Source organism: Convolutriloba macropyga, unplaced genomic scaffold (assembly GCF_964194025.1).
Source record: "Convolutriloba macropyga unplaced genomic scaffold, txConMacr16.3 SCAFFOLD_685, whole genome shotgun sequence".
NCBI lineage: Eukaryota > Metazoa > Xenacoelomorpha > Acoela > Convolutidae > Convolutriloba > Convolutriloba macropyga.
Window position 1 is genome coordinate 57247 of NW_027452063.1, and position 27576 is coordinate 84822.

The window sequence follows — 27576 nt, forward strand, 5'->3', positions numbered from 1 at the left end:
TCAGAATGCGCGGCGACAGCAATTAAGAATTTATATATCTCCTGTTCTATAACTTAACCTCAGTCAATACAAAGGCGTTCCCAAAAATCAGATTTTAGCCCCGTAGACACTGTCTTTTTTTGGGGGAAAATTGATATGATAATTTTCACACTTTCTGTTTAACTTTTAACATCCTGGGTTACTCATTGCCTCCGTGTTTTTCGTGTGACTCATGCGTCTGTTGCAATTTTCACTGTAAGCAAATTTCTTGTAAGTTTTTTTTGACGCAATGATATGGGAGTGGTTTGAATGAATGGAACAACACTTCCAATGAAAGTTATTCTTTTCCGTTTTTCAAATGCTTTTTCCTTTTATGAGCACTTTTTCGCAAATATTCTGAGCAAAGTACACCTGGCTGAATGTGAATCAGGCTCGGTGGTTCTCAGTACCATCTCCTTGTAAAATATACTTGGCTGCAAAGATCTGCGTGAGGAGTCTGCTCTATCAGTGTGTATTTGACTTTTAAAGTGAAATGCATCAGTGCAGTTGTCCCTGTCATTATTATTGTTGATTATTCTTTGACGATTTCCTCGTTTGGAACAAAAATCATTAAAATCTTATGTGGCTCTGTGTGTAGGCTCTATCATATTCCAGAAAGAAAATTGTTGTGTGACCGCAATGACAGTTACCAGTCTTTCCGCTTGACATTTGAATGAGTTTCTACCCCCAAACTTAACTTTTTCGATGATTAGAAAAAATGCCCTTCATGAAGAAGAACTCTGCAAAATCAGAGCATTACGTCTTTTTTCAAGGTAAATGCATTCTGCCTGTTGTCCTGTTGTTTATTGTCTTTCGAACAGAAATCTATTAATAATATTTAAATCTTTTAAAGTCTATTATTGCCTTTTGAGCCATAAAAATCGTTTCAAACTGTCTCACAAACCACCAATTTCCCTTGGTCTAAAACACTCTTGGTACTATTGAATTTTTGAGCGTTTATTTACTGTAGTTCTTGAATTTACTTTAGGAATCCATCGACTACTGATTTAATCTATTTATTTCGAATAGTTCTTTAGATGATTTTCTTTTACTCTTTGATTTGTGATCGAGTCTGGCTTGTTATAGTTATCTCAGGGGGGGGGGCATTGTTGCTTAAATAAAAGCTCTATGGAGGTGGTGCAAAGAAGTATTCTATTTCTGGTACTTGGTTGTTCTAATTATCACGTGGCCATCGATGTTCAAATTCAAGTCCACACAAAGGCTCAGCTCGGAACTCTTCCTTCTCTGCTACAACACTTGCGATGCGTTAGTTACCTCTCCTAGCTACAGAGGGTTAAGCTGGCCCTGTTGTTTTTTATCAAATTGTTTTCCAGATAATGGCTGACAATTTTTCAAGACAACACTTGTACTTTTTGCGGATCGCAGTACATTGGCCGTGATCCTGGTATCCCTTTCATCAGTTAACCTTAAGCACCTGTTGGGCTTTTACACAAATCATCCCACTGTTGCGCAGGAGTATTCATCCAAATAGTTCATTTTTTTCAAGACTGCACCACCGCTAGTTGTTTTTGTTTCCGTTTGTTCCATTCGATTCAAAATCTAAAACCAGTAGTCGCAGTATAATAAATTTGTCACAAAACTTGCTTCGAAATGTCTTATTATACCATCTCAAGGAGATGCACCACGCAAAGTCCTTGTTTTTAAAACTATTACTGTGGTTTCCGCACCTGTATACATATAAATGTTCACTATGAAGTTCAATAAATTCCTGTCTCAGACACGCTAAAGACTTGTTATCTGGCGTGAAACGTTTATCTCTCGGAACCCAGGACTTGTTGTTCAGAGGAAAAAGGAAAAAATCTTCACTGAACTTGTTTAGTTCATTGCCTGTGTATGGCTGCGATTTATATTTCCACAACTTTGAAAATTTTTCCATCTTGTCACAGTGTTGCTTTTTTAATTCAGTAAAGGACAAGGCTCGCTAAAAAATGGCTAGTTTACACATTTTGTACACAAATGGATGATTTTATTTGCTGCGGACATCTGTCTGTTTTTTTTGGTTTTTTGAAAGGCCTTTCTGAAGTTGTAATCAACTCCTTCATTCAGAAAAAAGTCTCAATGCCCAAAAAAGAATTCGCAATAACCACTTGTTGACTCATGTATCGTAAACATTCGATCATATGACCCACGACAATTACTGGTTTTGATTTGATATTGTCTAGCAGTCAACATCCCTGAATGCTTAAATGAAGTTGACTTTTACGGTTTCTCTATCGGAATTTGATAATGTGTTCAGGTCCAGGATAAGCTTTAGGAAATCCCCGTTTGATTCTTCTTCTCGTTGAAATGGCCTTGTTTGCAGTTGTTACTATCTGCTATGGAGAAGCATTTTTTGAATTGCTATTCGGATCTCTTTAGCTGGAGTGTCATGTAATTTTTGTCAGGACTCAAGGCCTCTGAGTTCAGGAATTGGATCTTCTCTCTGGTCCTCGATGGCATCGTCGTTTTTACTTTCGTCCTCGTACCTGTTTGCCGCTACTTTTTCACAAATAACAGAATCAAAGCAGTACAATATTCATCGTTCTACAGATTGGCTTGTTTTAGGTTCGTTGGTTGTTTGGAGACTATTTTTTTGGTTTCCTTTTTTTATGGTTTCAAAACAATTAAATAAGATGCGTTCTGCATTAAAATTGGAACTAAAGAAAACTAAAGCATATCCATAGTATCTATCTCTGCGGAATATACAGAGGTAATAAATATTAGCTGTTTAGCGTGATTGGCGTGTGAACACATGTCGGTTCTACTCCGGGTTTTGGTTACATTTCTTGGGCACAGTTGTTTTCAAGATCGTATTATTTCTTTGATGGAAACTTGGGCAAAATTGAGGTTTGATTGGGTTCAATATTATACTTAGAATTTGATCGTTGGAAAGTGGGGGAAGTATCAATTGGTGGACTAATTATCGATATAGTATATTAGAATAGGAAACTGATCAAATTTGAGTCATTCATAGAAGATCAAATTTACCACTTTAGATAAGCAACAGAGATTTTGTTCTGTATCAGGTATATTTTCTTGAGTATAAATTAAGTTTTTAAAGTTAAAGTTGTAATTCCATCCTGGGAAAGAATTCGTATCATCTCAGCAATGCTTTAAGTAGTGAAAACTATTAAACATGCAACTTTTAACATAAGTATGTATTATCTGCATTGAGATCTGAAATGATATAGAATTTCTGCATGCTAAGAAATTTTAAAATAGGTTCAGATCAAATAATCCAAATAAAGGTTCAGATTTTCCCATGATGATGTACCACACATAAACCACTTGGTCTACGCTCTGCTAATGATGAACGGCCCAGTATAGTAATTCGAGACAGCTCTCTCGATTCCGTCTCCTTGTCTCTCATCTAGTTCAAGGTCACTCTCTCCTCTGTGCTCTTCATGTTTGAACTGACACACCATGTGACAGAGTATACAACTGGTGCAACAACATGCACAGCAACAGTCACCCCATACTGCACCTGTTAATTCACAAAAGACGACAATTCACACTTTATTATTTCTATAACGTCCCCACCCCCCCCCCCTCCCCCAGGTCGAGGTGTGCGGTAATGATCAGACAATTAAAATTAACGCACAGGGGGGGGGGGGGGGGGTAAAGTGCGTTTTTGATTTCATGGACGAGCTTCCAAGTCAAAGTCTGCCTAAAGTCTGATCATTAACGAGCTAAATTCTGATCATTAACAAGCTAAATTCTGCCCCCCCCCCGCTTAGACTTATGAAAATACCCTCCCCAATTTTTACAAAACACGAAAACACGCGCATGATGCCCGGGTCGAGGTGTCACCGCCATTCAACGCAAACTCATATAAGATAAGCGGTGAATGCGGAAAAAATTGTAAGATAAGCTGTGAATGCGGTGAAATTACATAAATCAGGCGATGAATGCGTTGAAAAAAAATTTTTATCGCCTCGCGGTGAAATTACATAATTTCATCGCTGAATTTAGCGGTGAAATTGTATAAAATCACCGCTTTCAAAAAACTTGTCCCAATTATGTAAGATAAGCGGTGAATGCGATGAAATTACATCAATTCACCGCTTAACTAAGTGGTGAAGATACATAAAGTCACCGCTTAGAAAACGCTTCGAATTGTCTCTTATTCAACGAATTTAAGATACATTTAATAAAAGAAGCACGGAAAATAGAGTAAGCGGTGAACTTACATAATTTCACCGCATTCACCACATTTGACCGCTAAAATTGGTAATTTCACCGCTTATCTTACAAAAGTTCAACGCGTATGTTTTACATAAAGGACAGTGAATTGTTCCGACCCCACTTGTGGGGGGGGGGGGGAACTATATATTGAACTGGGTTATTTTTGTTCAGTCAATTTTGGCCGATCGATATTTTCATCGTAGAGAAATGTTAGTGGTATCATTAAAAAGTTCGTCCAGTGCAGAATTCAAAATTAAAAACATTTTTTTTTGAATTTCTTAATTTTCGAGGAGTTATCGAGGTTCAAAATTTTGTGTGATCACGGAAATTTACATGATTTTGTTCACTTTTAGTGTAATCTTATTGTAAATTTAGATCTTTTCTATTAAAAAAACAGTATTTCAAAATCATTTTTCAGGCTACAATATGCAGCATTTTTGTGTTACTAATAAACGAAAGGCAATAAAAAGGCTAGTTCTGGTCTGATAACGACGTTTACTATAAAAAAATTCGAATTCAAATCAAGTGCTGTTTTTTAGAAAACTTTTCCTATCTTTTTTGGTCTTTTAGTCACTCTGAGACTAATCGAGGTTCAGTTAATGAAAAAAGCAATTGATGCCCAATGATAAAAAAATTGTTTTCGAGGAATCGCTCATGTTTTTTTTGCTTCGACTCTGAGTTTTCGTAATTTTAATTGACATTTTGATTTTCGTTTTTAGCTTTTACAAAATTTTTGGAGTCCTATGGCATAGACTCATTGACTAAAATTGCAATAGGTTTCGTAATGAGCATTAAGTGAACATATCTAGCTTTACATGGACAACTAATGGCTGTTAAGACTTTGAAAATAAATTTTCGGAATTTTTTTTCAACAATAACCAATCATAGACTTATCTTCCAGATTTGTAAGTAAATCTCAGAAAATGCAGAACCCCTTCTTTTCTAATGCAACAGACATTAATCTGGTTAGCAGTTTTATCTTTTAACTATTAGTCGTTTGCTAGTGTTAATTATTTCCAAATTTTCGGATGTTTTTGTATTATTGGTTCTTTTTGAATTCTTGTCACAATATTTTAAAATTGAAATGTGCAACTGGCTTAAAAAACGTTCATTGGATCATATGTAAAGTTTTCAGAGAAAAACGCATGGTTTAATTGGCTTCGACACTTTCCTCTCGCTCTTTTCTACTGATTTTTTGGTTTTGCCTAAATATATATTGTTGTTTTCATAGTCATAAGACTTATTGGGATGTCGTATTGATTAGCTATGCCTGACAAACATCTTAGTCCTCTCATCGAGGTGTAACTGAGCGTATTTATTGACATCCGTGATAGTTGTGACAGCGAATAAATTCAATAGATTTCAACGGATGTCAATAAATACGCCCAGTTACAACTCGATGAGAAGACAAAGATGTTTGTCAATATACCTAATCAATAACACATCCCACTAAAACTTATGACTATGAAAACCACAATATATATTTAGGCAAAACCAAAAAATCAGTAGAAAAGTGCCAGAGGAAAGCCAATTAAACCATGCATTTTTCTCTGAAAACTTTACATATGTGATTAATTGTTATGCAAAGTTTTCGCATCCGTGATTTATTGACATCCGTGATTTTTTGATATGTAAAGTTTTTAGAAAAATGCATGGTTTAATTAGCTTCGACACTTTCCTCTCGCACTTTTCTACTGATTTTTTGGCTTTGCCTAAATATATATTGTTGTTTTCATAATCATAAGACTTATTGGAATGTCTTATTGATTAGGTATGCTTCACAAACAGCTTTGTTGTCTCAACGAGGTGTAACTGAGTGTATTTATTGACATCCGTGATAGTTGTGACAGCGATTAAATTCAATAGCTTTCAACGGATGTCAATAAGTACGCTCAGTTACACCTCGATGAGAGGACTAAGATGTTTGTCACGCATACATAATCAAAAACGCATCCCAATAAGTCTTATGACTATGAAAACAACAATATATATTTAGGCAAAACCAAAAAATCAGTAGAAAAGTGCGGGACGAAAGTGTCGAAGCCAATTGAACCATGCGTTTTTCTCTGAAAACTTTACATATGTGATTTTATTGATATGTAAAGTTTTCAAATTCGTGATTTATTGACATCCGTGATTTATTGATATGTAAAGTTTTCAGAGAAAAGCTTATGGTTTAATTGGCTTCGACACTTTCCTCTCGCACTTTTCTACTAATTTTTTGGTTTTGCCTAAATATATATTGTTGTTTTCATAGCCATAAGACTTATTGGGATGTCTTATTGGTTAGGTATGCTTGACAAACATCTTTGTCCTCTCATCGAGGTGTTACTGAGCGTATTTATTGACATCCGTTGAAAGCTAATGAATTTAATCGCTGTCAAAGCCTTCAAAAAATTTCCAAAATTTTTTTTGAATATTAACCAATCGTAAACTTATTTTTGTGAACTGTAAGTCTGTCTCAGTAATGTCAGGTCTCTTTTCCGTTCTATGTCAGCCAAAATTAGTTTAGTTTGCAGTTTTATCTTCTAACTATTGGTTTTACGGCTTACATGCACGAGTTGTTATTATTTTTTTGTTTTGGTATATATTTTTTCGTAATCCTGGTTCATTTTGAATTCTTATCACATTATCCTAAAAATGATAGCTCCCGTTGTCTTAGGAAAGACGGTCAGTGGATCATAGAAAATGTTTTCAGAGAAAAGCTTATGGTTTAAATGGCCCCGACCTTTTCTTCTCGAACCTTTCTCTTGAATTTTTGGATTTTGACTGTTGTTGTTTTCATAGTCAGTGAATTGTTGTAATCTCTTATTGTTGCCGATTGGATGACAGACATCCCATTTGTCCCATTGAGGCATAGTCTAGCGTATGTATTGGCTTCCGTTGAAATCTATTGAATTTAATGGCGTTGATACTACGGGTTTTCTCAAAAATTTCCTTGTGTTAACGTATTTGTTCGTATTTGTTGATTTTTTGAGGTCATATTGTGTAAAAAAGAATCCCATTGATTTTAAAAAATTAATTGATAATAGGAACTTGTCTAATGATACTTTCAGTTTTTTTTATGGGTTTTCGCTCGACACTTTTCTCGCTCATTTTATTTTAATTTGATTTTTTGCCTGTTTTTTTATTCTTTATGTAACCGTAATATGCCGACCTATCTCATAAGCTTGCAATTAAACATTGAATGAATGGTGTTACTCGAAGCAGTTAATTTATAGCGAATAGTCTAAAAGTTCTTGATATTGTACTTCTTCGAAAATTTTTCATTTTTTTTTTAGTTTTTGTTGTTCTTTTTGTCAATTTGTAATTTATTCTCATCATCGAGAGGTCCCATACAATTCCTTGTTTTTTAAACATTAATACGCTCATTGATATTGTGACGTAACTGTTGTTTTGTTTGCAGGACAATATCCGTTTTTATAAAAAGTTATGTGAGTGGTGTTGTTGTTTCTTTTTCTTCCTTTTGCACAATCGCGTAATAACAGATCCCAATGATTTCCAAATGTGGCCCAAATAAACTTATTTTTTGCTGAATAAATTTGTCTCAATTAGTATAAAGAAAACTGAAATAAAAATACATATTATTAAGATAATAGCTAATAATTTTAATGGCTTCAAAAATTTGTGTTTCAGCAAATTGTTTGTAACTTTTTTGAGTTTTTCTGTATCTTTAGTCCGTTTTCATGGCTTAGTCTAACCAAAGACAGGTCCCACTGCTTTCATAATGACTTTTACTAATTTTTACCGGAATTGTTTTGCTATAAGCTAATGATTTTTAAGACTTTTGAATTTATTTGGTTTAAAAAATGTTCATAAAAAAAGTCGATTTTTGAATTTTGCCTCATTATATCCTCTCTTTGTCGAATTGTTACCCAGTCTGACTATGGAAAGTCTTCATCTGCTGAATAGTTAGGAAATAGTAACTTTGTGTAGTTAAGGTTTTATCTGATTGCATTTTGACGTTATTACTAGGTGCTTTTATATTTAGATATTGAGTTTTTGCCTTGAAATTTTTGTTATTGATTATTTTGCTGTTTGTTTTTTTTCTCGTCGTCTTTTGAATGGCAGAACTCGTGAGTGTTGTAATGGGGCATGATTTTATGTAATTCAATAAGTAGTTAGGTTTTGTAACGATTTTTTAATTTCAAACATCTGTTTTTGTTATCTCTTCATATGGTTGAAGTAGATGTGCTCGGGTCGGAACATCATATGCGAACGCACATTAACGAGCCTCCTTGTTTGATTTAAATTCAAAACAAATATGCTAGATTTTAGTGTGAAGTGGTGGAGTGGAAGAAGAAGTGGTTGACATTCAAGAGTTGAGAGGTTCGAATCTGTGCAAGGATGGTAACTTGTAGTAAGCGGTGAAAGTGGTGAACGGTTGTAAGTTACATAATTTTCACCGCATTCACCGCATTTCACCGCAAATTTATGTACAAAATTTGCGGTGAAACAACCAACTTTTCACCGCTTATCTTACATATTTTTCCGATTTTTTCTCGACCCGGGAAACAAACGAAGCAGTAAAGCTTTATTTGATTTGCTCAATTATTTTTTGGTTATGTCAAATTAAGATTTTCGTTGCCCATAAAAAGGGAACCGTTTTTTGTTACAAGAAACCAGCCCTCAATGCTCAATGACTAGTGGCATACTAGTGAATTGAAATGGCTAACGAGTGAATATTAGGGAAATTACTAAAAAATTTGAACGTAGCGTTCTGATTTTCACGCGTTCACCAGACTACTTTACTTACAGCAGTGATATATGTCAATGCTGGCAATCTGGTCTATTCAGAGATCATCCTGATTATGGCCTGAGACAAAAATTTGTGCGCACTTTAGTCTGGGCAATGGTCTGGAACTCGTCTGGACAATGTTCTGATACTTCTCTGATCAGAGGCGTATTGACCAAAAATTATCCTCTGGACCATTTGTCAATCGAGGAACAACTCCCTTGACCAAGTATTGACATGATAGAAGTTTAGGTTCGGGACTTTTGCCAGGAATTCACTTTAGACGGGCACGACTTGTTCCATGACCCATGTGAGCCTGATCAAAGCCCATTTTGGGTCATTTTTTGTCTCGAACAAGTTTCCCATCCAATTCAAACTGATCCGGACTGTCTTGCGTCGAAGACTTCAGTCTGGATTTCGGTCATTTTAATTTTAATAGTGCAAAATTGTACGTGCATTAGTCCATACCCGTTCTTTTGGGACCAAAAGTGTATTAAAAGGTATGTGTTTTCTCTGGTAGACCTCAAATGTCTAGCTAGCGCAGTGTTGTCTTGCAATTTTTTTTGCTTGCAGCTATCGCTAGACAACCGTTTATGTTGCAAGTGTGCAAACCCCAGACATTGCAGAATAGTTATCTCGAAAGATTTGTACTAACTCGTACTAAGTGGTCCACTTTTAGTACGATTTAGTAAGCATATTGCACGATAACTATGCTATCGTACTAAGTAATTGTCTTGCAAGATCTTACAAAAGATAATTGAACTTGTAAGATAATTATTCCTGTAATCAGTCGTACTATAAACTAACTAATTAAGTAAGTTATTTTCTAAAGTTTCTTCAGTCACTAAAGTCTCTTCTGAATCTTTTAGCAGGTTCAACTTATGACAAGAAAATTATTTAGCAAATATCATTTTTCGACAGAAACAGGACCTGAACAAAACAATAAGAAAAAGGGCAGCTGAGAACAGGCTACTGTATGCCTAATGCTGTTCCGCTGCAATTACACAGGAACCAATATTATTATTAATTGCAATTTCACAATCGCACAAAAGAGTTAATTCTAGAAAAAAATTGTTTCTAAGTTTTTCTATGGTGTTTATGATTCCGGCATATCGATGTTCATTTATTATCTCTGCTTTCTGATTCAATAGTTCTGCTTCTGTGTTTGCTTGAATAGCAAACATCTACACAAAAAATTGTGCATTGAATAGAACTTTTTGAATGGACCCGCGCTCGGAGAGAACTTCATTAGAAAAGTAACTTTACCAAATTAAAAGCTGCTGGGGACTATGTCTTTTAATGGTCATAGCATCTTCTAAAAGACAAGCAGAAATACTGAGCAGAAAGACGAGATTTCAACAAGCGACAGAAATACTGAACTTAATTATCTGCTGAGGAAAGTAAAATAATAAAATTGAGACTCAGTAGTCAAAATCATGACATTCGTTTGTTTATCAAAACAATATTATTTAGGGTCAGTTAAACCGAATGTTATCAATATATCCTGAAGAGGAAAAAAGTGCAATTCAAAGCAGGAATTGCTATCTCGCTGTTGATAAATTCTAGGAGTATACTGTGTTCACCGTTTTAAGAATTGTTCGAATCAGAAACAATTTTCAATTCTTTTTAATTAAGGTGACAAAATTTAACAAACATAGCTTGATTTTTATTAACGTACTCCCAGTCTTTTTGGTAAATTGGTAAACATCGGTATGTATTATTCACATTTCTAAAGTTTCAAGATCAAATTAATGAATGTTCTAACACCTTTGATTTATTAACATCTGCAATGTCATCAATTTAAGTATAATTCAAGCACTGAGTATTCTCAATTGTGAGTATAATAGCATTAAGGATGAGCGCGAGTCAATAATTTAAATTGGTCCCAAATTCGGAATTATCGCCTCCCCGATGACTGGCTACTCACCACATTAGATAAATATGTTACAAATTGGTCGAAAGCGCTGTTAATAGTGTCGTGGTCGATTACACGGGTCAAAAGAATTCAATAAAATGAGTTTTAAATTAAATTTGGAATTGAAAATATACAAAATTTAGCTCGTGCTTATAGTACTTATCTATGCGAAAATATACAGAGAAAATTTAGATTAGCTAAAAATATTTTACCTGATTGATATCTGAATAGATCTTAGTTCCGATTCCTGGGGGAGATTTTCTATTTTCATCAACATTTCTTGAGAATCATATATGGCCTAGATACAATCGAGTTCATTATTTGGAGGTCAGTGGATGTTACAATCGGGTTTCTGTAGGTGAGAGAATTTACTTCTGACATCTGATTGATAGGTCAATAAGATAATGATAGCGCCAAAACAAAATTAGAATTGAGTTTAGTTTTGTGGCCAATACTTATCAACACAGCAATAAAGTTCGTCAGGTAAGTTTTTCTTTCGTTCTTTGAAACCTTAATAAAGAAAACTTCTAAGTTTCTTGATGTTTCTTTGAAACCATTACATCCTCCCTCCTTTTTTAAACAAGTTTGTGGGCATAGGCTCTCCAAATCTGTCGGGTTGTTTTCTGTTTCTTGTTGATGTTCGTGAAGGCTCTGAGGTTTAGGGTTGTTGTTGCTCTGCAGATGATGTGGCTGCAGAAGCTTCATCTTGATGATTTTTTGATGATGTTCGTGGAGGCTCAGAGGCTCAAATTTTCTATTTCTTCAAAGGCGTTTTGTTGCATTTTGTCCCATGATAAATCGCTATTTCTCATGTTATTTAAGGGTAGCATTTTCGTTGCAAAATCGGGAATCATTTTTCCGTAAAAATTTGCTAGCCCAACAAACGATTAGAGTTGTTTGTTGTTATTTGGTGCTTTTGTAATTTTATTTTTTCAACAAGTTTGGGATCTGGTGCTATCCCCTCCTTTGAAAAGGAGTATCCCAAAAAACTAACGCTATCGACTGTTTTTAAGTTAGATTGTTCTCATTAATAGTAAAGTTTTCCTCAAGTAGTTGGCTATTGACTCCAAGCATTCTGTTGTCGAACTACTCCTTGGTAGTTTCATACACCAACACATCGTCTTGAAAGATCACAACACCTTTGATTCCTTTGAATGTTGATTCGATGCAATTCTGGAAGATTATGGAAGAGTTTTTCAATCCCTCAGGTTGTCGGCACATCTTGAACAGTCCCTGAGATGTGTTGTTTCTGCATATATCTTTTGTCTTTTCGTCAAACTCAATTTGATAGTAGGCGTCTGAGAGGTCAATTTTGCCAAAGTATGAGGCCCCATGAAGGTTGTGGAAGATCGTCTCCATGTCTGGTATTGGATAGTCCACATCTATTACCTTGCTAATGATATGCACTTCCAAGTCCACACAAAGTCTAAGATCTCCCTTCTTCTTTCTCTGCCACACCACTAGAGGTGCATTAGTGACTCTTTTCCAGCTGTTCCAGCTTCTCTGTGACCTTGTCTTGAAGAGCTAGAGGTACTTTTTTGGCTTTGCAGAACATTGGCCGTGATCATGGTATCAGCTTTACATGAGTTTTGTAACCCTTCACAGCAGGTAGGTGCTTGGTTGTGATGTTGTTCACACCATGCTTGGGCAGAAGGTCTCTACCAAGTAGTCCAAATTTTTTATTAGACGGCATAAATGCCAATTGCTTTTGCGTGAGCCGGCTTCCGTTCCACTCAACACCACAAGTAAGTGATCTCAGAAGCGTTAATTGATGACCACCATAAGCTGCGAGATGTCCTTTCTTACCATCCAACTGAGGTTTACCAAGCTCAGTCCATGTTTTTGATGATATCACTGTGCTAACTGCACCTGTGTATACCTGCTTTTTTTTTTACTTTGCAGTTAGTTATTGAGATATAATCCCATGTCGCAGACATGCTACTGATTTGTTCTTTAGTATAAAATATTCCCGTCTCCGATGGTGGAGATGCTTGCTCTGAAGAAAAATTTTCTTCTTCGCTAAAGTTATTCTGTTTATTGTACTTACCTGAATTTGGCTGGGGTTTGCTTCTACACATTTTTGAGAAGTGTCCAACCTTTTCACAGGTGTTGCATTTTTAAATTAGCGCTGGACGAGGTCTACTAGAAAGTAGCTTACATCCACACCTAGTGCACATGTTGTTGCTTTGTTGGCCAGAAATTTTTAATTTGGCTTTAGAAAGGTCTTTTTGAAGTTGAACCCAACTTCTTCCTTCACAGTAAAAGGTTTTTTACCTGATGAAGAACTTGCAAAAGCCATTTCTTGACTTCCGAACGTTAGGTTCTTGGTCATTTCAGTAATCGACATAGTTGGTTTTGCTTTAATACCATCTAGTAGTCTAAGTTTTGCTTCCGGGTCCCTCAAACCTGAGATAAACTTTATTTTTACCAACTTCTTTTCGGGTTTGGCCGCTGTTTTGAGTTTTTTGAAGTCACAATGGCGTGCTTCTTCTCTAAGACGTGCTAGGAAATTGTCGTTTGACTCCCCTAAACCTTGTATTACGGACAGAAATTTATCCCTTTTTGCCGTTACTACTCTCTCCTTAGGAGAAACAAAATTCTGAATCGCAGGCCTGATGTCTATATACTGAGTTTTCATCAATTTTCTAGGACTCATAAGGTTCCCAAGTCTAATAATTTCATCTTGCCCGCACATACTTAGAAAGAGATTGGTTTCCTCTAGGTCCTGTACAGTACTATCGGTGTTGATCTTGTCCTCTTTCTTCTCTGCGCGACATTTTGCCACAAAAGACATTATCCAAGCAGTAGCTTATTCTGCATTCTGTAGATCCAAAATCGGTCTGTCTGTAGCTGGTCTGGACACCATTGTCATTGTCGATAAAACGGGTCAAAAGAAATCAATAAGTTGGATTTTAAATTAAATTTGGATTGAAAATATACAAAATTTAGCTCGTATTTATAGTACTTATCTATGAGTAAATGTACAGAGAAAATTTAGATTAGCTAAAAAAATTTTACTTGATTGACATGTGAATTGATCTTAGTTCCGAATCCGGGAGGTGTTTTTCTATTTTCATTAACATTTCATGAAAACCATATATGGCCTAGATACAATCGAGTTCATTATTTGGAAGTCGGTGGATGTTAGAATTGGGTTTCTTTGGGTGAGAGAATTTACTTCTGACATCTGATTGAAAGGTGAATAAGATATGGATAGCGCCAAAAAAAATAGAATTGAGTTTAGTTTTGTGACCATTACCTATCGACAAAGCAACAAAGTTCGTCTGGTAAGCTCTGTTTTTTGTTCTTTGAATCTTTAATAAAGAAAACTTCTAAGTTTCTTGATGTTTCCTTGAAACCATCACAAATAGCAGCAATCGTTTGGAAACAAGCGCGTCTGGGTCAGATCTGATGGTTTGTTCTAGACTAGCGAGGACGATTATCTCGCAAGATATTGCAAGAGTCTTGCAAATTTCGCTTGTCTTGCATGATCAGGTTCCGGACACTTATCCTACAGAATTCCTAAAGTGTTTTTTCAAAACAAACGTAATTTTTTGTAGAATAAGTGGCACTCTCGCTTTAGGTACAATTAATGGGCGGAAAAATGTTTATCATTAATTTTTCATACAAACAATATGAGGATTTTTGCCGATTTGCTTCGTACCGTGCAATAATCGTTAATAGTCACTTTAATTGGTCTTTCAATCCACATGAAACTCCTCCTGCACGAAAACGTTATTCCTACTAAGGATATCACACAGTTAAATGAAGAAAATTCTGCCTGAAAACAATTTTTCTCTTCGGCATAAACAGATATCGTTCAATTGCGTGCGTTCTTGTTAATTTGTTTTTTTTCTGTCAAAACCCTCAGCCCATTCTTGCCACTTTTGCTCATTTTGATGATTTTTTTAAACGTGTTAGCTTCAGCAAATTTGAGGCTCTGATTTCTTATTTGGTGGCTAGAAATTAGGTTCATTTCTATTCTCTGGTCTTCAAAAAGGCTGAAGAGGCTCATGCATTAGCTAAGGCATATTTCAGACGGTTCTTGTAAGACAATTATTTAGCAAGAGTCTTGGAATATCGTTAGTTATGTTGCAAGGCTTGCATTCCTGACAGTTCTTTTGTAAGAGCTTGCAAAACTCATGCTTTATTTTTACAAGATAACCGTCCTCAATCAACTAGGGTTTTGAATAGTTCCGTTCAGGAAGCGGAATTATTCGAGCGTCTAAGTTCATAATAAACTACAAACTATCGTTTCCCCATTTTGTCAAATATCAATTTTCCAAATGAGATTGCAGGGCGTTTTTTTTAAAATCAAGCTGCCATAATAATGAATAATCTGAAAACAAAAAAGTTCAGGAGAGAATTCACCAAATACAACTTTTTCAAATTCATTATAAAATTGTACAATACAAAAATTTCAACAAACGAATAGCAGCTCTTGAATATACCGCTCACTTTTTCCCTTGGCCCTTGCAGCATTACGACAGCCTCGACAGATCAAAAGTTTGAGAATTAATTTTTTTGAAAAAAGAACCTGGTAATTGATGATGTTGTGGTTTAATTGGGTGGACGTTGGTCATGTCACCCTGTACCTTTCCTCCTTTAGAAGAATTATTTGTCCATCCGTGATAGTGGAGATCCCAGAGTATTCCTATTCTGCTCTAGCCTTGACAGAGCTGGTTCAGAGCAAGCCTACTCTGTGACAATTCTTGACAGAGCAGGTGCAGAGCAAGCCTACCCTAGGACAACTCGTGTGGGAACTGGCTCGGAGCAAGCCTACTCTGTGACAACTCTTTGCAGAGTAGGCCAAGAGTAGTCTTACTCTGGGACAACTCTTGACAGAGCCTGCTGAGAGCAGCTTCAATCTTGGGCTACACTTAATAGAGGTGGCTCAGAGCATCTTTAATCTTAGGCTAAGCTAAGAGTAAAGCTGCTCTGAGCCAACTCTGTAATAAGTAGCACCAGACGGTGCCTGCTCTGAGCTAGCTCTTCAAGTGTAGTCTAATATCAAAGGAATGAGATTTTTTGTAATAAGACTTCATAAGAAGCTACAATTTCTCGTTTGATTTATCTATAGTAGCTCTATTCTGGTCTATCATTGACACAATGGGTTCAGAGCATGCCTTCTCTAGAACAACTCGTGACATAGATAGTCAAGAGCAAGCCTACTCTAGGATAACCTGTGTGGGAGCCGGCTTGGCGCAAGCCTACTCTGCGAAAACTCTTTACAGAGCTGTCCCAGAGCATGCTTACTCTGGAAAAACACTTGGGAGAGCAGGCTCAGAGCAGCGTTAATCTCGGGCTACACTTGATAGAGCAGGCTCAGAACAGGCCTCGTTTGGGGCTACTCTTTACAAATTTAGCCTAAGTTTGAAGCTGCTCTGAGCCAGCTCTATTATTTGTAACCTAAGATTAAAGGAAAAAAAACTTTTTGTAATAAGACTTCACAAGCAGCCAAAATTTCTTGTTTCCCCATGTGAACAAATATCGATTTTCCAAAAGAGATTGCATGGCAGTTTTTTCTAATCATGCCGCCATACCAATGACGGAACCGAAAAAAAATTCGGGAGCGGACTTACCAGATACAACGTTTTCAATTTCATTAATAAATTGTAAAATGGGAAAAATTCAACAAACTAATTGCAAATCGTGAATATTTTTGTTCCGGAAAACTAAACAAAGGAAGTTTAAACAATCAGTGCTGGTCCCGAGCAAGCATATCCTAGGACAACTCGTGATGGAGCAGGCTCGGTAAAAACTTTCTCTTCGATAAATCTTTGAAGAGCTGGCCCGAGCAGGATTACTCTGGGACAACCTTTGACAAAGCTGGCTCAGAGCAGCTTTAATCTTAGGCTACGGTGATAGAGCCGGCTCAGAGCAGGACTCGTCTGGTGCCACTTTTGACAGAGCTGGCTCAGAGAAGCCATAATCTGAGGCTACTCTTGAAAGAGCTGTCAGAGATTGTGCAGAAATTTTGGTTACTCGTCACGAAAAAGTCCCCTGGGCTAGACGAAAAAGAAGGCACTTCTGTTCTAATATTATCATCTCAATGAAACGTTTTATGATGTTTAATTTAGCTCATACTCTACGTGTGCTATATATTGTGAACTTAGATTATCAATTGATTGACAAGCATTTTAGAGTTGCGATTTTCTATAATTCTCAATTCCCAAAAACTTGTCTTCTGACTTCATCTTTTCATTAACAAAAATTCGTATAGTTTTATTTTCCTATACCTCTACCGTATGTGCTGACATCATTATCTCAATGCCATGGTTCCTACAATTTCAGTGCGCATTGTCATAGGAAAAAGCTATTTGCTGTAACCTGTTAACACTTGAGTAGAAAAAGAATTAGAACTGTATTAAACCCACAAAAATTGTTACATCCAAGATATCTTGATTTTTTTAAAGGCAGAGAACAGTAAACCGTCTACTCAAATTTATAAACATATAACATTGATTTTTGAACTACCTTACAATTTAGCATAAAAAAGAATTAAATCGAAAAGAATTAAAACTGTTCGATTTTATTTAGTATTCTTGTAATTGAACTGTTTTTCAAACAGTTTCAGCATTTCAGCAAAGTTTTTTGATCATTTTTGCTCGGTGACCATCTGCATACATAGTTTGCTCAAAGTCTGGGTATATTGTTTTTCTTGTTGCACAGAAACCAAGCAATCCAATTTTGGAAGTCAGCTGTCCGTGTCCTCAATTATAACAGCTGACTTCCGAAATTGGATTGCTTGGAAAATTGGATTACTTCCAAAATTGGATTACTTTTAAATCCACTGATCATTTTTCCGATGACCAACAAGATGAAGAACATCAAGACTACGATGCTTCAGAGAGCACAGGACATAGAAAGATTTGCAGGTCTGTGGCTTGCTAAATCCGCCTCTCAGCAAATCCGGCCAACCTGGCAGAACTCTGCCATGCAGAGTAGACCAGCAGTACTCGGCTGCTGGATCCCTGTCAGCTTGAGGAAAACAACAGAAGCACAAAACAACAGCAGAACGGTAACTCAACAAGGGAGTTTTCTGGAGAGCCAAAATTGACCCCCCTAAAACACCAAATACGCCATAGCAAGTATGGGTAATTTTTCAATGCTAAATGGGTCCCAGGGTGATTATGCTGATACTACTACTGAACTCAACAATTTTAAAAAATCCAAAATCTGATTGATTTCAGACATATTTTCAGGGTGTTGAGGGGTGTAAACTGCAGACCTAAAATTGACCCCTTGAATCTCTCAAAAACCGTTTTAAAACTATTTTGGATAGTTCCCATCATAAGTGGGTCTGGGGTGTTCATGGTTACACCTCAAATCAACACTTTTCCCATTTGCCCAGGGAGATTACACAACAACAAACCCTTAAAAAAGGGTTTTGGGGGGTCATCTGCAGACGCAAAATTGACCCCCTGAAAGCTTGAAAATACTTTAAAAAGATATGGGAGTTTCAGAATCACAAATGAAGTTCAACAAGTCAACTCTGACACCTTCACAAGTAGAAACGCGAACCGTACCCGTCACTGAAAAGTCAAATTGACCGTAATTGTTAATGCCAATTTCTCGAAAACGGCTGCAGGAAACAAAGGCTCACAGTAAATAAAGCACCGCTTAAGTTGGGTACAAATCAAAAAACAGAACAAAATTAGCTTACTGTTCGCCGAGAAAAAATGAAATATCTGTACCCTACCGATGAGCAGAACTGATGCACTGCAAGTCGCTATTATTCATACTTAAAACTGCGCAAACCACCACAACAAACCTATATAACGGGACTCCTTCAACTGGGGGAGACTCCATATTAACCTCTAAAACGCTACATATTGTTAGGCATAAGAAAATGTGGGCATATTGGCATATGGGAACAGCTTTTGTCTCATATGCCAATTTCGGGCAGGTAACTCACTGTAGGATGCAGGGAATTGTTATAACCAGATATTGTAAGTTAGATAATTTAGGTCAACTTAGACAAGTTAATTAGGTGTTTGAAATAAGCGTTCTTTCTTAAAGGGTTATTGTTTCGAAGGCGCCAGAGAGTTGAGTTGAGTGATATATCTTAAACAAACAAAATTGTTGAACAAAAGCATATTAAGCCGTCAAAGTATTTCGGTCAATTAGCAAAGTTGTATTTGTGCATCTGGCCAAAGAAGAAATGAGTGATTTAAACTTAGAAGTAAACTAGAGAGCGAAGATTTGAAGTGAACTAGATAATTTGAAGAGAACTGGAATTTCAATTTGAATTGAATAAAAGTTAGATTTCGATTTTGCAAAATAATGAGCACCCCCAAACCTGGTACCTCTCAACTCTGTTAGTTATATTCGTCATTGGAATCTGAAATTTTGTGGGGATGCTCCCCTAATGATTTTCAATATATAATAGGGATGTGCGGCCGGTTACACCTTTTCGATCTGAGTTATTTATGTAAAGCTTTTTTTGACTTAGAGTAAAAAAAGGCAATTTATCAGGTTTTCGAAGTACCCTGGGTACATGCTTTGTCCGACCCCCCCACCCCCCGGACGGGAAGGAGTTATTGGTTGATAAGCAATCAATGATGGCAGGAAACCACTAATGGTCCTCTTTTGCGAGTATAATTTTCAGGCCAATCAGACCACCCACCCTCTAGTTATTAACACCGGAAGTAGTGTGATTTGAAGATTTTTAGGTAATTTACTCTGAAATATGACTGTTTGAGTAAGAAATAACGGGATTATTCAGTCGTAATGGCATGCATGTTTGAATTAAGGTTTTTGCTTGATCTCGGGAAGGGTTTTGGATGTAACATGGCGATTTTTGAGAATATTGGTAGTTAGCATTTAATTTGAAATAGTATTTTTCCAAAAAGTTTAAGTCGGATTGACCTGAAATTTGGAGGATAGACTAATTTGGTTACAAGAAATCTGATTTTAATGTCAGATTTGACCCCACACCAACCCGCACGGAACTAGCGCACGCCCGTGCTGCGGAACGTAAAAATTGAATTGCTTGTGGAGTACTGGTAGTAGCCCTATGATTTTTGGAGGGTTAGTGTAATTTTTCAAAATCTTTTGGTTGGTGATATTTTTAACCCCAGATTTTGACCACACGCTGGTGCTGCAGGACTACCCGAGTGCCGAAAAACAGAAAATGGCGTTTTTGAGCAGCCGAATGAGTTGGATATTGTAAAAATATGATAACCTGACACAGTTAGTGACAAAAAATACCAACGGTGGTCAATTTTAACGAACTCGGATTTTTTGGGTTTCGACATCCACGACTCGTTAAAAATATTCAAATTGCAAACGACTTGCAACAGCTATTCCGTTGGTCATGAAACTTGGCAGACAAGTTGATTGCACCCTATATTTACACGAAATGTTTACTCGAAGACATTTTGACCGCTACGTCGCGAGTTATTTAGCTTGGAATTTTGGGAGGTCGATGAAAAGTGTGCGCGGTCATTGCTCGTGTTCTAATGGGAGCTAGGGGATAAAAATTTGTGAGAAGGTGCAACTATGAAATGACTTTCCTTGACAGCAATTAGTTTTATCAACTAGCCCCTCATTTTGGACGGGTGACCCCTAATTGACCCCTAGGTCAAATTGTTAGGGGTTTTTATGAAAATTAAATTTTTGGCGGTTTTTAACTGGTGAATTGCATGCAATGGTTTCAAAATTGGAAATTACAATTGCTCTTAGCTTTGGGGCTGAAATTAGTTTTTTATTCAACACTTAATTTTTGACAGGGATTGATTGCCGCTGATTAATTTGGTAGCGGAAATAGAGGAATAAGAACTTTTCAGAGCAACATTCAATGTTTATTAAGCAAACACTGATTGACATGTCAAGTGCAAATATGACATAAAGTTGAGTGGGCTTGTTTACATATGAGTCCAAAGGTTGTTTACTGAAGATAAGAAGAAAGTTGAACAATGGTTGGTAGCAGTTGAATGACAGAACGTAATTTGATATTGATTTGTTCGCATAGCAAAAAAAGCCCTCCTACAAAATGCGAAAGATTTCAAGTGTAAGTTGCAATGTTTACCTAAGAGATTATAGTTTGTTTGCTTAAGATAAGAGCGTATTGGTTGACTATAAATTGAAGTGACACAGAGAAATTTGGCAGACTTAGCAGACGTTGAAGATTTTTGGGAGAATTTCAGAAGTTTGAACACAGGAGAGATTTTCGCACCAGCGACAGAAAGCAGTTGGTTTGGTTGGATTAAACTTTAAAAGATATCGTGAAAAGCAAGGAAGAGATTGAGATTGAGACTGAACTCTGGAAGTTTGTAATCGCAGGACCAGTTGCGATACTGTGATGGTTTTTGATTTAGTTCATTTGGGAAGTGAACCACGGATTTTGGTATTATTATTCTTATTACTATTGTAAAGTGGCTTGAATTTGTTTTTTCCATTGATGTGCAAGTATTTCTTTTACCTTAGTTATCCATATAACTAGAATTGATATGACGAGCCCCATTGTGAATTAATTCATTTCAAGGCAATCTAATTTGCAACAGGATACAAGGGTGGAAAAGGGGAAATAGCAGAGGAACAAATTAACGCTTGCTTCACCAATTCAAAACCTTTGGCTTATTTTATTTGATCGTTCTTCTGGGCGACAGAGTCCCCTCACTGTTGAGCCTAGCAGAAATTCAGAAGACGACACTCACGAAAATACACAACCGGAACTGCAGAATATGAGAGAGAACAAATATATGAGGACACTACTCATTAACTCAGAAATCGAATAAGCCATTGCCTGCATCGTTTTTTAACATTTTTTTATAATACCGAAAGTTTGACGGCCAGAATCTATAAAAAAATCAGCACCTTTTTCAAGTTTGGAAATTAATTACTTTCTGTCCAGCCCGATGAAAGGAACCAATTGCAAAGTACCGTCTAGAGAAGCTCAGTCTCAACAAAATTCAACTACACTCGTTCAATTTGGCTCAGTACTCCAGGAGATATTAGCCAGTTAGTGAACCAAACCTCAATTTTCAGGCTGTAACCAGAGATCAAATTCAGTGAAAATCACAAAAAGCGGCATTAGATTGCCATGGTAGCATGTTTTTGATAATAATCCCAGTAATCAAAGATGTTTTTGAACAAGGCATGCCTTAAAGATGGGGTAGGATGATTTTTCCACCTCACTATTAGGGTCATGATGTTTCAAACGTTCTGACAAAAGGCAGCAACTGAAGCAAATCGTTAAAATCATTTTTAAAAAAAGTGAGTTAGCTGCACCCACCTAGAGACCCAAAAATTGCAACCAAAGTCTGCCCAGTTGAGCAAAACACAACAAACACCAAAATTTGAAAAAGACAAAATTTTCTAGGTATGCACTAGAATTCGGTATCAAAACATCCGAAAATAACAACGTCTAAATCAGTTATTATTTTAAGTTTCAACAAAATTAATTGAGAAAAAGAACAACGAAACTCGATCAATACTATTAAAATAGAAGCAAACGCACCTTTAGTCTTTGATTTAAAGTAAAATTGAAGGAGGACCCACGAAAAACGAAGATATAGAGTGCATTCTTCTCTATGATCAAACATATAACTTTCTTTGCAATAGCAGATGCTCTGTACTGTTGCTCTGTAGGTCCACTGCGCATGTTTTTATTCGCCAATGCTTACAACCCAGCAAAAGTTATGACTAATTGGATATTTCACAATCAACTGATAAACACAAGGCTACATGGAAAATGGCTTTCTACGACCCTTTTCAAATTATTACATCAAAAACAAAAAGAGGTTTATATCAACGAATCATTTTATCGTAAGATTTCGAAATATTGAAATTCAAAAGAATTTTGAAGGTTTGTACTGCATGAGATCTGTGTATATCTACAAACAGGAGAGGACTTACATTTGAGGAATACATTTCTCGGAAAAAATTTCAACAATGAGGGTTTTTTTAACGCATCAACAGCTGTTGCACAGAACCAGTTCCATCAAAACACGCAAAGAAGATAATTTAATCAGTATATAACAAACTAAATATTTTTTATCCTGTTTTGGTGAAAAAATGAAACAAAAATGCAACAACTTAAGAAGAAGAAATCATTAAATTTTCGGAAGATCAAAAATTAATTTCTAATTTGCTCAGCTAAATAACAACAAAAACATTTGTTACCTGTAAGTCTCGAGGGAGCTGCAACAAAGCATGTGGATTGGTGACTACCATTAATTTAGATAAAAATAATATAAATTGTTCAGAAGATAAAACTTCGTCAAAAATAATCTTATGTTTATGTGAACTGTTTTCTTGGATCTGTGACGTGTATGCGGCTCCGATTGACACAAACGGAATTACTTTTTAATCTCGTTTTTGACTGTGTGATCAGCATTTTCTGCTTCAAAAAACGTTGCTACCAAGTTTTGTAAGGGGTATCAAAGTCACCCAAGTTGTTCCTATAGTTTTCAGATCTTCTTGATGAGTTCGGAAAAAATTAACATTTTCATATAGATTGTCAAGTGATGATGCAGCTTTCGGTTTCAATAAAATCGAAATTGATAGTTATTATTTTATGTTTCAATGTGTTATCATCGTTCGTCGATCATACAATTTTTACTCATCAATTGCTATTCAACAGAACCAATTCAGTTAAGAAAATAGCACAAAAGAGTCAGTTTGAGTTACAGAAATAACATTATTGATCAATTTTTTTTGATGAAAAATTTGTAGAGAAAACAACAATTCAAGAAGACAAAGTCTAAAAATTGTTGGATGATCAAAAGTTAACTTCTCATATACTCAGATAAATAACCAGATAAAACGTTTGCAAAGTTTTCTACAAATCGCAAAGACACTGATTGAAGCTCATCATGAATCAAAGTTTCCGAGCGGACTGGTGAATGCCATAAACGTAAACATAAAATGTTGAGGTTTTCAGAAGATAAAATTCGATCAAAAGGAAATTTTAAAAATTTCCTATAGCATCGTTATTTTGGTGTATCTTTAACAAACCAAAAAAATTAATTTTAATCATAATTTCAATGCAAAATCATTTCCTGAGTCCACTAAGTCTATTCTGCTGATTTAGACAAAATTAATTTTTTTTCATGCTTCAATTGTGTTTTTAACATCTTCAGCTTCCGTAAACCTTCCTAGCATGTTTTGTAGGGTCTACTTTAGTCAAATTAGTTATTAGAGAACCACACAGACTCTAAGGAATAGGTGGAGAAATTTTAGTGTCTAATGCATCTCTTGAAGAGGTGATATAGGATTTTGCATCAATAAAACTAAAAGTCAGATCTCGTAATAAAGGTTAGTTCGAACCACATTCTAATGCTGTTTTCATGAGTTTATCAACCGTATGACACATCAAGTAAGACTGCCATGCTACCAGTTACAACAATTGGGATCATTTTAGAATTATTTACTAATTGAAGTCTCAATGTTTTTAATTTGTTCGTTGATGAGATACTTTTTATGTTTAAATCTATACAACAGAACCGATTCATTTTTTAAATAATGAGACAACAGAATCTAACACAAATTGTAAACTAATTTTGAAGGTTTTTTATGGTAAATTCGAAGAAAAGACAACTATTTAAAACAACATAGTCTTCAATCTGCCGGAAGATTAATTGTTACCTTCTTATCTACACAACTAAGTACCTAGACAAAACGTTACAAAAGCTGTCTACAAGTCTACAGAGAAGTGTCTGCGATTGGATTGCTGAATTCTGTCAAACAAAACATAATTTCGTTGAAGCTTTCAGAAGAGTTGATTTGATCACAAAGAATTGTTAACCGTTTCCCACAGCCTCATTGTTTTTGTACTTTTAACAAATCCGAACCACCAATTTTGGTCTGATTTTTTACTAAATAGCTGTACCATCCAATGATAGGAGGAATTGGAGGAAAAGACTACAATTTAAGAAAACATAACCTTCAAATTGTCGGATGATTATTTGTTACCTTCATATCTACAGAACTGAATATAAAGATGAAACGTGACAAAAACAGTTTGCAAGTCTACAGAGAACTGTTTGCGATTGGACTGGTGAATTCTGTCAAATTAAACAAAATTTTGTCGAAGCGTTCAGAAGGGATAATTCGATTACAAGTTAGTAATAATCGTTTCCCACAGCCTCATTATTTTCAAGTATTTTAACAAAGTCATACCATCAAATGTAATCTTAATTTTAACAAAACACCTGTACCAATCAGCAATTTTTTCCAAAAACGACTGAATATATGCTACTCGGTTAGACACGAATTAATTTTGTGTACTTTTCCTTCTTTTGACTGTGTTTCAAACATCATCTGCATCACTAGAAATTGCCAGCATGTATTGAAAACAATATCCTAGTAAACGTAGTTGATCCACACTACTGAAAAAAATTGATAAATGGGTGAAAAAATGAAGTTCTGATTATCCGGAAAGACCAGAAATTGTTAGGTTTCCTTGTAGGATTTTTAGGGAACGCAAGTTAAATCACTTTTCCAAACTGGAAAAACATAATTTTGGTTTTAAGTAAGATAATCAGGAATCCTATTGGCGTTATTGGAAATCATTAGCTGTAAGGAGAGTCTACTCTTCGGTCAACTCTGTCAATAGCAACAGAGGAACAGACATACTCTGTAATCAACTGTGTTAAGATCAAGCACGGGAAATCTCAGATACACTGATGTTCATTTTTGCCTTTATTAACTCTAGGTCAATTGCTTCTCTGAAATTTTTAATAAAGCGGTGCCAGAAAAATAACCTATTAAAGACAGATTTCAGCGTAAACGAGTTTACAAGAAAGCCATCCTCAAAAAGTCAACATTTTCAGAAAAATCACCATGTTTAAAATGGATGTCATCTTGGAAAAATTTATCAATGAATTTTTTCTATCTATATGATTTCGAAAGATCAAGAAATAATTTCTAATTTACTCAGCAAACTCACAACGAAAACTTTTGCCAAACTTTTTATGTAAGTTTCAAGGGAGCGGTTCCAAAAGATCTGCAACAAAGCTGATGGATTGGTGACTACCATTAAATTAGAAATAAATAGAGTTAAGAATTCAGAAGATCAAATTGGATGAACACTAGTTAAATTAGTTTGCTTTTCCTTCTTATCTGTTTTTTGAAAATCGTTCGCTTCAGTAGAACTTGCCAGTATGTTTTGAACAATATCTTAGTCTTCTTAATTGATCCAGAATACGAAAAAAAGATTATCGATGAGATGTGAAAAAATTTAGGTTCCGATATATCCGGAAGGACAAGTAATTGTAAGGTTTCCTAGTAGATTTTTTTGGGAAAGGCAGGCGAAATCACTTTTACACACAGGAAAAACACAAATTTGGTTTTCAGAAAGATAATCAGGAATCCTACTGGGGGTATTAGAATACATTATCTGTATTGAACATCTATTCTGCGGTCAACTCTGTCAAGAAAAACTCCAGTGTAGACCTACTCTGGGCTCAAATCTGCGAGGACCAGTCCCAGAGAAGACTTACTCTGGGATGAACTCCGCCTAGCCTAAACCCAGTGATGATCCAGCTCTGATCTATTCTGGAGACGCAGTACGGAACATCTGAGATATACTGATGCTCACTTTCTACCTCTATTTACTCTAGTTCAGTTACTTTTTAAAAACGTAGTGTCAGATTAATGCCTAATTAAAGAGAAAACCCAAGCGAAGCGAGTTTATGCAAAAACCGCCATCAAAAAACCAACATTTTCAGAAAAGTCACCATGTTCAGCAGAAAGGACATCATCGTGAAAAATATCTCAATAAATTTGGTTTCATTTTTTTCAATCTTTCAAAATAACCATGTATCTTATAAGATTTGCCGCAACTCGTATTTAGAGATTGGAGCAAAGACGCACTGAACCCGAATACTATGAAAAATTAAAAAGGGACTCAAAAAGGAGCAGACTTATGTGTTCTCACTGTTCAGGGGGTTTTCTCAGTGTGGGGCAAACAATGCAAGAGAATGCAGCGGAGCCCAGAGTTGGATCCGGGGGGGGGGGGGGGGTGAGAGTGGGGAGAGAGGGTGGGCTTATACGTTAAACTGCATGGAGGGGGCAGAATAAAATAAGAGTTTTTTTCCATACCATCAATCCTGAACTGTTCCCGCATTTTCATTCTGTACGTAGCTGTTATGGCCGCAAAAGAGAACCCGGCAAGTAAACCCACCGTAATTATAGTCAAGTATATTTCTTCAATGTGAGACATTCTAGTCTGTTTCGCCAAATGATACTCATCCTCTGACATGATTGGCTGCTTCCCATCAACCGGATCTGTATAATAATCGTCTTCAAATTCGTCATAGGGTATCAATGTGCGCATGAAGTGTTGGGTGACGCTGCACACCTGGGCTATGAGACACAATGCCACCGAAAAAGTTGCGGCCACTTTCATTTTCAGTTTGGATCCAATGTAATAAGATGTGACCATTGGACACCATAAAGTGATGCAAAACCAACCGAATCTCTCTCTATTACAATCCAGACAATTAACCCAATCATTTGCCATATTAGTATCCATATTTCTTCTCTTGTAGAAAAAATTGGAGTCTTTCTCATTATAGGCCCACAGTTTATGGTCATATAATGTACACCCCCCCCCCCCCCCCCAATATCGGATTTATGCCATGACGGGGGAGGGATAATTTCTTGCGGGAGGAGGGGGGGGGATATAATGGGAAAGACCCAAAAAATGCACGCGTTTGCGATTCGAATATTAGTTTGCGTCTTCTTTTTCTTCTCAATTTTTTGTTTTTCGCGA

The 27576-nt window shown here is 36.1% G+C and overlaps 1 protein-coding gene across 1 annotated transcript; it reads right to left on the reverse strand.

Moving 5' to 3' along the window:
* Positions 1-3311: 3311 nt before the first annotated feature.
* Positions 3312-27576, reverse strand: LOC142357152 (uncharacterized). Its single transcript, XM_075408832.1, has 3 exons — positions 27501-27576; positions 26904-27343; positions 3312-3502 (listed from the first exon to the last, which is right to left on the reverse strand). The coding sequence occupies exons 2-3, from the start codon at positions 27334-27336 to the stop codon at positions 3312-3314; spliced, it is 624 nt and encodes a 207-aa protein (XP_075264947.1). The 5' UTR covers positions 27337-27343; positions 27501-27576.

Excerpts from the sequence above, each read along its gene's own strand:
- LOC142357152 (XM_075408832.1), bottom strand. The coding sequence starts at position 27,336 with ATGGATACTAATATGGCAAATGATTGGGTTAATTGTCTGGATTGTAAT. Across the intron at positions 3,503-26,903 it reads GGAACAGTTCAGGATTGATG|GTGCAGTATGGGGTGACTGT; the intron begins GTATGGAAAAAA and ends GTGAATTAACAG.